This window comes from Montipora foliosa, chromosome 14 (genome assembly GCF_036669935.1).
Source record: "Montipora foliosa isolate CH-2021 chromosome 14, ASM3666993v2, whole genome shotgun sequence".
Lineage (NCBI taxonomy): Eukaryota > Metazoa > Cnidaria > Anthozoa > Scleractinia > Acroporidae > Montipora > Montipora foliosa.
The window spans coordinates 7,370,231-7,380,230 of NC_090882.1; the positions used below are offsets into that span (position 1 = coordinate 7,370,231).

General features: G+C 39.0%; 1 protein-coding gene across 1 annotated transcript; it reads right to left on the bottom strand.

Moving 5' to 3' along the window:
• Nucleotides 1-4,163: 4,163 nt before the first annotated feature.
• On the bottom strand, nt 4,164-5,984 carry LOC137984394 (kelch-like protein 3). Its single transcript, XM_068831575.1, has one exon. The coding sequence runs from the start codon at nt 5,982-5,984 to the stop codon at nt 4,164-4,166; it is 1,821 nt and encodes a 606-aa protein (XP_068687676.1).
• Between the last annotated feature and the right edge of the window lie 4,016 nt (nt 5,985-10,000).

The following is a 10,000-nucleotide window of genomic DNA, read 5'->3' on the forward strand; positions in this document are numbered from 1 at the left end:
CAGTCATAAGTGAAGTCCCATGGTTCTGAGGTTTTGATACCTACAAGATTACAAGTTTGCCATGCCTTGTTCAGCTCAAACTACAGTGTATGTCTGTGAACAAAGACAAACAGGGAATCCCCAAGTCTGCAGATTGCAGACTGAAAACCAGGTACAAAATTCAGACTGAGGACTGATCAGTTCAATCCATCACTTTACCTGTTGTCATGCAATGGCTTCTCCAAAGTCACCCCCCCACCCCCCCCTGGTTCTTTGTTTCTGGAAATAATTAGTTCACAAGGAAGCGACAGATTAACCATCTTGAAAGTGCCTCAAACTTCAAGAGAGCGTGGGATTGTGGTATGCATGAACACTCATTAAAATGCAATATTGAGAAAATGATGAGTAATATCTCAAGACACATGGAGGACAACGCATGTTGTAGCCCTTGCAGCTGATCGATATATTTCCCTTTGCTGACAAAATGCATACCGAAAGCAAAAATGATACATTCTCAACATACAGGGTTGAACAAAAACAATTTCAATTTGGCCTGTAAAGGCAAGGTAAAATCACAAGAAAAGTAAGCAACTAGTCAGTCACAAAAAATTCTCAGTTATCAGGGTGTGGATGGAGTTACTGATAGCTGAAAATACGACATAGCCACTTAATATAGCATAGATAACATGCGCTGTCCGTCATGATGGTGTCATCAGTCACTGCTTGTGATTTCATATTGCCATGAGTATACATTAAAACCACTCGTAGTTTGAGGTACTTTCATGTCACTTCCTTGTCAACTAGTAATTAGTTGTTTCTAGAAAAAAGACCGAGAACATTCCTTCAATAGTGTCGAGACGCGGGAAGATGACCTCTGAAAAGCAATTGCGTGACAATAGGTGTAGTGTTCAGTTTGCATTTTGTACCCGGGCTCAGACTGCATTTTGTACTGACCAACATGGAATTCTGATTTTCAGAACACAGCATGTGAAAGAAGCAACAATAGATGTTTGGACTCAAGTGTCGGCAATGGTAAAGTCACTTGGAAGCTCCAAGTAAACATAATCTTCTTTCTGTTGTTATCATAGGTGCCATGATTTGCATTCTCAAGCTTGGTACAGTTCTTTCTCATGGGAAAGTTTACAGTGGCCATGAATGGACAGCAAGAAGGGAGGGGTGGAGATGTAGCCTTGTGAGGATTATCTATCAGGAACATCTCTCCCAAGAAATGCCAAGGTCATCTTTCAAAACACCCCTCAATAAAAAATCACAATCCACATAATGTTTTTTAATTGGAAGACTTTTCAAGTGTCAAGACTGGTACAATAACCAGAGTCGGAAAAAACTACATCTCTTGAAGTTAGATGTGTTGTTGCTGGTTCGCATGTAACGTCATGGTGGCCATGTTGGATGGCAGGAACTATGACCTGTCTCTCCGCTGGGAACTAAACTTTGTTATTATATAAATTCTGCAAAAAGAAATTGTATCAGTGTGTTGCCATCCAACATGGCCACCATCTCATGTGGGTGAAAACCAAGAATATGGCACATTTCAATCCTTAATCTCACTGCTGTTTACCCCTTAAGCACCTGGGCCTGGTTGTTCAAAAGCCATTTAATGCTAATCCAAGATTAAAAGTTAACCAAGGAGTTTATTTTTCCATTCCCAAAAATTAATGTTGTTCAACTCTGATCATGATTTGGCAAAATTTACATTAGAGGTCGTCAATCTTAAGAAAAAGAAACTTTCACCCAAAAGTTGAAAAAATGAAACTGAAGTTTACACTTTTTCTGGCTTAAGTTAAGTGGCTTTCGAACAACTGGGCCCTGATTATGATCATAGATAGTACAGGAAAGTACTATTTATACATCAACGCTGTAGCTATGTTTTGCGACAAATTATCATTAAACAATACATTGCATTTAAATTAACGAACATAACAGCCAAGCAAAAAAGTGGGATTTTTTACACAATGTTTAGTTACTTTTTTAGTCCTCTTGAATGTACATTGTTTTTTTCGTACATTATTATTGTTATTATTATTTTATAACATTTCTGTGTTGGGGTTACAGCAATTACAAAAAAAAATTAAACAAAAATAATATGTACATTGTTAGTGTTTGGGTGTTGCATTATTTTTCTTTCTTTGATTGGTTCTGACATTTAGGAAAATTTTACATTAGAGGAAGTCAATCTTGAAAAACATAAATAAGTGAAAGAAACTTTCACCCAAAAGTTGAAAAAATGAAAACAACATTTTCACTGATCCTGTATTAAGTTAATCGGCTTTTGAACAACCAGTTCCTGATTATGATTATAGTTATAGGAAAATGCTACAGCTGTATCTATTATCGCTGTTTCTAAAATAAATTTTCTTTTAGAGAAGTTGTAGCTCTGTTTTGCAACAAATTATCATTTTTAAAAACTGCACTGAGTTTAAATCAAAAAAACAAAGTGGGATTTTTTACAAAATCTTTGGTTACTTTTTTAGTTCTCTCGAATCTACATTGTTAGTGTTTGGGTGTTGCAGTATTTGTCTTGCTGTCTTTGTTTGTTTGCTTGGTCATCATCAATAAGAATCTTATTAATAACTTGAATTTAGTTCTTTATACAGATGGCCTATGTCACACACGGTGGTTTTCAATAGGGCACTGTAGAATTACAATTATTTTTATTACTATTTGATTACAAAACTGCACAACTATGCTGCTACGATAGAAATTGAGTCAAGTAATTTAAAATAACTATCAGAATAAGGAAAAACTTCAGTTCTTGCAACTGAAATTATGATACAATGCCTTTTTAAAAGTGTCAATATTGTTACCATCACTAGTACTGAAACAATTAATAATTTATTTATAGTCCTGTCCGAATTGTTGAGGAGTAGTACCTCCACAATGTCAAAATCTTGTGAACTTCAAATTGGAAATTGGAGAATATTTATTAGGAAAAAGACTAAGTTAGTAGTCACTTGAGCACAGGTTTCAGAAAAGCTTCCCTCTAGGCATAAGGAACTACACCATGTTTAAATGGCACATAAACAATCTTTGTAGCGGTATTGCACATGGACGCGAAGTCGCCCAATAATAACTTCTTACTAACCGTGCGCGAGGGCCGTTCTGGGGCATATTGGCCCGAGGTTGTGGCAGTACGGACCGAGCGCAGCGAGGTCCTCACAAAAACGACCGAGGGCCAATATTCCCCAGTACGGCTCGAGCTAGCTCGGTTAGTAAGTAGTTTATTATATGGCTTTTAAATTACCTTTTGCTTTGTTTTTGCAAGCCTGTAATCGGCCCGTGGGAATTACGGAAGAATAATGCCCTACAATTCAGTCACAATTAGCCAATCAGAGCGCGCGTTATATCAGCTACAGACACAAGCCATATAATAATTAATAATATTCCAATAATACTGCTAATAATAAATACTATGGTGGCCTTTGATATTGGACATCCATCTTATGGTCAATTGCCACCTGTCAAAACAAAGTATCCGCTGACCACTATGACATGACCATATTGTGGCCTCAAGTTTAGACTCATCAAGGCCAGCTGATCAGTTACTTGTTTTTGATTGGATTGCAGGTTCAAACCAGGTTAACTTTATTGTAAGAATAAATAGCCCGGAAGCTCCGCTTTTAGGCTTGGCTGAATCTTACTCATAATTATTAATCACTGACTAAAATAGCTTTTCATTGAATTTGTTTTCATTGCTTGCATTTTTAATAGACAATTGACCTGATTTCAATAGTCAAAATAACTTTAAAAGCTTTTCGTAATCATGCCTAAAGTTCCTTTGAAGGCTTTGAGAGAAAAATGCTAATGAACATAATTATTTAAGTGCCAAGTGTATTTAGCATTGAGGCACTAATTGGGGACACTGTACAAATTAGAAAAATCAACTCAATATCAAATCACATGTTGGTTCTTGAGCAGAGGGAAAAACCAGATCTAACCCAGAGAAAAACCTCTCGAAGCAGAGTAGAGCACCAACAAATTCAACGTACACACATCACCGAGTCTGGGAATCAAACCCAAGCCACATTGGTGGGAGGCGAGTGCTCTCACCACTGCGCCATCCCTACTTCCAAAAAGAAAAACAAAAAAATAAGAAAGTAATACTACGATGATGATCATCATCATGATCACCATTATTGAAATCTAGAACCTGATCAATGCTTCATTTAGTTTAGTGGATGCAGTTTGTCAATCACTTGTTTGTAGAATCTTGCAAAACAAGCCTGAAATAGAGTCTGCTTCCTCTGTTCCTCAGACGTCTCAAAGCTTTCAACTGGTATAACTGATTTGTCCACCCAAATTTTCCTCTCTGCATCAAACTCTTCAACAGTTAACGGTCTTGAGGAAATAAATTGACCACGCTGTATAAGTAAAGTTGTTCCACCCAAAACATACAGCCTTCCATCACAGCACACCATGCTTGCATCACATCGAGGTACATTCAGACTGGGCATCAGCTGCCACTCATCAGATGAGGGATTGTACACTTCACAGGAGCTCATTGATTCCCGTTCACAGTTTCTACCACCTGCTACATAAATCTTGCCACCCATTGCTGCTCCAAAAGCACTGTACCTTCCCTCATTGAGACTTGCAACCACTTCCCATTTGTTACTGTGAGGATCGAACCTTGATGCAGTTGACAAAACCGTTGAAAAAACACCACCTGGAACACGCGCTGATAACAAGTCAAAAAATGGTGAAAATGACGAGACGCCTCCGATAACATAGATGTGTTCCTCATCACTCACAACACAGGGGTTATCCCTTCTGCATGGGGCCTTCATTTCCAACCAATTATTGGTTCCAGCATTATATTGGCAGATATGACATCCTGACCGAGAATTAAATGACAGTCCATACAGAACATCATTCAAAACTAATACATGAGTGCTGGTTTTGTTAGCAAAACTGGAAGCTTTTACTACTGACACCCAGGTGTTCATAGCTGGCTCATAGTATTCCATCACCACTGACTCACCTATCTTGTGAGACTGACTATCAGCAATGTAAACTTTACTTTTGCATTGGACTGGAAAGTGGTCTTGAAGATAAAATGGTGCATCTGCCAGCCTGCACCAATTGTTTTGCTTTGGAAAGAAGCTTAATGCCTTTCTCCCTCCACAAACAAAAATTCCATTCATGTGCATCTCCAGGCATTTCCTTGGTTGTGGATGAATGTGCCCATCATTGGAATTCAGTACCACTTTCATAGCATCTGCCAAAAATGTTACACCAAACTCATAATTTTTAGTGATGAGTTCTTCTTCTAACAATTCCTTCAGTAAAAAATCATGTGATATTGATGTCAGACGGATTTGATGCAATAATTCAGGGAAGTCTCCTTCTCTTTCACTTTTGCTGTGCGACACCCACCTCACAATTCCCTTGAACACATCATCCTCAGCATTCACAATGATGTCATCACTAGACACCCATTCCAGCACTTGCTTTGCTTCAAGCTTCAAAAAGTCTTCAGTTTCCATGACATCTGTGAAATTTGAGTTGATCACCTGACGGGCTTTCTCCTTCAATTCCAAGCACTGATACTTCTCAGCAAAATAATAGTTAAACATGCAATTCTCAGTTGTGACAATATTCTTTAAGAAACTCTCTGCCATTGTTTTTATACCTGGTAGAAGGAGGTAATTCGCTGTGGCAGTTAGATTGTGGGCTCTTTCTTCCGTAACCAAAAGGTTTCCAGTATAAACGTACTTCAACACGTCTTCCATAACAGCTTCAGTTGCCTCTTCAAGCTCCACTGTGATCAATTTTTCGCTGCTTTCTTTCATGTCGCTGTTCAGAAGAGTCAGAAAGAACGGGCTGCCTGCGGCCAGGACAGCTTTATGCGCTGTGAACTGCTTTCCTTTCACCGAGATTTTTATATCACAGAAACCTTCATTTCTTCTCAGGATATCAAGACGTTGACCAAGTTCCTGAAGATGCTTAGAAGGGTCTGATGACATGAGCTCATTCACTGCCTCCATTTTTGCTTCTGTAAGCAAACCTTAACACGTCATTTCCAGTCCTCGTGGAACCGAATATAGCGGAAGGAACCGGATAAATCAGCTGGGCCCGGTTCCTCGAAAGCCGATTAACTTAATCCAGGATTAGCGTAAACTTTTGTCTCTTACCGCCCTGGATCAATGTTTTACATGCGCATTTCACCTGTTGAGAACCTTAAAACCTTTTTGGGTGAGATTGGTATTTGTAATTGATTTTCATAGTCTTTATTGAGTAGGCGCCGATCAACTCGAAACTTCTACATCCCCCACCCACCCCTAACCTGAGTATCAGGCTTTTCTTTTCTTTTTCTTGTTTTTTCTTAGCAGATCGGGAAGAATTCCTCCCTACCCCTACCCTGTTGCTAAGAAAGGCCTGATACTCAGGTTAACCCACCCCCGCCGTTTGAACTTGTGAACATTAGATCGTTCAAATTACCACCCCCTTGGGCCAAAATGATGTTCAAATGCCCTACCCCGTCGATTTGTCTGTCAAATGCGCCTTCTAAAGAAAAATCGTCGTCGGCTCCTGTCGTCTTTAATAAAGCTTGTGTTATTGTTGTGGTATTGTTCTCTAGTGAGTCTTTTTTTGTTTGATTCTACCGATTGCCATCCGGAAAACTTTACGTGAGACAATGTGCCATTGATTAGATTTTTACGATAGCCGCTAAACTCTTCCATCTCGTCCAAACAAGTGTTTATAGCTGTTAGCGACTTCCGTGCCGGAAAAAAAAGTCATTTGAAAACTGACACTTCCAGGTTCAATTTTCCCCATCCCACCCAGGCAAAGGTCAAATCCCCCTCCACCCCCCCCCCCCCCCCCCTCCACGGGAAAGCCTTACTAGTCAAATTCCCCACTTTCCGGGCACAGAAAAAAGTGAAATACCCAAGGTTTGCCCAGGTGGGGATGTTGAAGTTTCAATTTGATCATCGCATTACTAGCTCAATCTCTACTCTACACAGTCACGATGTCTGGTATCTTGGCGGAGGGGGGCTTTGTTTCCCAAACTGGAAAATATGTAATTATTAATATCGGCAAACAAAAAGTCTACTAACTGCTGAATACCCTGTCACCCTTGTTAGCACTCGGAGGTGTTCTTTGAAGCATAGATAACGTGATAGAAACAATTCGCTAACCGTGCGCTGTCGGTCATGATGATGTCATCAGTCACTGCTCGTGATTTCATATTGCCATGAGTATACATTAAAACGGCTCGAAGTTTGAGTCACTTTCAAGACTGTTTAAGAAGGAAATAATCCATGTCACTTCCTTGTAAACTAATAATTAGTTATTTCTAGAAAAAAGACCGAGAACATTCCTTCAAGAGTGTAAAGACCTGGTAAGACAGAAGAGTGCGATTATGGCTAAATCGGAGAATAGTAAAATATGTATTTCGACATATGATTTTTCCGATTCTGTTATTCTCCAAGTTCTAAACAATTCTCCGATTTTCTCGATTATACGACTCTTCCGATTCTACGATTATTTCTGTTCTCTAAGTTCAATAGCATTATTCCTATTCTCTAAGTTCAAAACGATTCTTCGATTTTCCCGGTTATACCTAGTATTGCGATTATGGCTAAATCAGAGATCAATATAATATGAATTTCGACATATTCCTATGCTCTAAGTTCAATACTATTCTCCAGTTTCCCGATTATACGATTCTTCCGATTCTACCATTATTCCTATTCTCTACTAGTAAGTTCAATACGATTCTCCGATTTTCCCGATTATATCTAGTATTGCGTTTCAATATTACTTCGGCTAGATTGCAGAATACCCGGCCCACTAAATGTCTTACTTAAAAAACTGCCACCGCAGTCCCGCAGTCCGCAGTGGCTTGGTAGAGAAAATGATATTTATACAAACAACTCTGTTCCTAAACCGGGAATTCTGCAATCGCTCTTTAGCTTTCACTTTGCGGTTCGGTTAACTACACTTTTCACGAGATTGTGTGAAGAAGAAAGCACTCGTTTACTGATTAAGCCTAAGCGCTCCTTTCAGTTATTAGGCCTAAGCACTCTCGTAACAGTTAAGCTTTCATTTTGCGGTTCGGTAACTGCACTTTCACTAGCCTTCAGTTTATAAACATTTCGTCGTTCTTTCTTTACAGTTTTTGTTGTAAAAGTGCAAAATCATCATTTCAATAGAATGAATGATTATGCATGGACTAAGGAAATTTTACATTCTGTGTTATCTTTTGTTAATATGTAATGTCAATTAAAAAAGAAATTACTTAACGGTATATACGTCGTTCTTTAAGCATATATAACATTCGCGCTATGTTGGGCAAATGAGCCATATATATCTCTTTAGCGTGTGAGAGAAACAACATCTGCGCTACGGTGGGCAAAACAAACCACATAAATATCTCGTTCTTTAAGCGTGTGCAGAGAAATGACTCGTTTTGGCTAAAAGGAAAGTGGACGAACTTAATCGTACAATATGTTACGGGTAAATCGAAAAATCGGAAGAATCATAAGATCGGAGAATGATATTCAGAAAGATGTTAAAGTGCCCATAACCCAAAAAGTTTTATTTTCCTATTTGAAAGTCCATATTAAAAAATGAACTTTGGCGAAAGAATTTTTCAATTCCAGCGAGAGGCGAATTTTCTACGATTTTTTCAATCCTACTTTTATTTGGTACACCCCTTCCGCTGGTCAGGACCTCACGGGCTTGCTGTGACGTAGATTAGGAATGCTTGTTGGCGTGGGTTTTATCTTTTCTTACTAACCAACGCCAAGGTATCGCTCAGCGATCGTTTTTGGTATTTTTCAGTAAACAAAAAAAATCATTCATGCCTATATTTATCATCAAGGAAAGTGCCTCTGAATCTGGAAGTGAATAAACTGGCGATTTAAAAAAAAAAGAATTTGAGGCGAGTAGTTGCCGGTCTCGACGAGTCAGCCAGCGCTAGCACTGAAACCCAGAACTACATGGAACCCTACGTGGAAGAACCATTAGCAGACGAGGAATGGCTACAAAATTACAGAAAAAAACAAGAGGATAAGGAAGGTCTCGCGAGGGAATTAAAGTCAACGCTTATGTCTGTTCCTGTAAGCGAATCTCATCCGCCTTCAACGATCTTTTTGTTTTGCTGTCCATACAATACTGAAAGTCATACTCTTTGAAGTGAATCTAGCACAGTGAAGAAGTTTTACCGGGTTTCTTTTTACCAAGACAAAATCTGCAGCTATTTTTCCTTCCTTTTTGAGGTATTGCGCTTTGCGAGTCGAAGGATTCCTACGTATACTTATTCTTTTTTTAGGATCAGCTGTGTTGTTACATCGAGTGGTTACGCATCTTTTAGGCACTTTCAAGGGAATTATTCCTTACTATACTGTTTATATCGCTATTCCTTTTTCACTTGAAGTCACGTGTTCCTTAATTACGTCACAGCAGTATTGTGACCGGGAAGAATCGATAGAAGACTAAGGCGAATGGTGAGCCAAAATGGCGGCAAATTTGAACGTTTTCTAATTTCATTTTCAAATCGCGTTTTGGGAAAATCGGAATTTTTTTTTCGCGAAACGTCTATGAGATATGTGTAGATTCAGATGACTAAGTGAGGAAAGTTAGGTTATGGGCACTTTAAGGTAGAATCGGTAGGAAGGAAGAATCGGAAGAATTGAATCGGATAATTATTTCCCAAGGATCCTCAGGTAAAATCGTATAATCGGAGGAATCGTAGAATCGGAGAATGATTCTCAAAAAGATGTCAAGGTAGAATCGTAGAATAGGAAGAATCGGAAGAATCGTATCATTCTTCAGAAAGACGACTTGTAAAATCGGAAGAGTCGTTGAATCGGAGAATTATTCCTCAAGGATCATAAGGTAAAATCGTATAATGAGGCCCTGTTAGGGGGGTGCCCATGTCCTCCGTCTGAACTATGATTTCACAGCTAGCTATGTCGCAATTTCGGAACATTCTTGTGTCCCCTGTCGGAATTTCATTAATAAATTTTAGCTCGTTGCCCCTCTGACAATCCCCGTT

What these genes read in the sequence shown, in the direction of transcription:
- LOC137984394 (XM_068831575.1), bottom strand. Translation starts at nt 5,984, where the DNA reads ATGGAGGCAGTGAATGAGCTCATGTCATCAGACCCTTCTAAGCATCTT.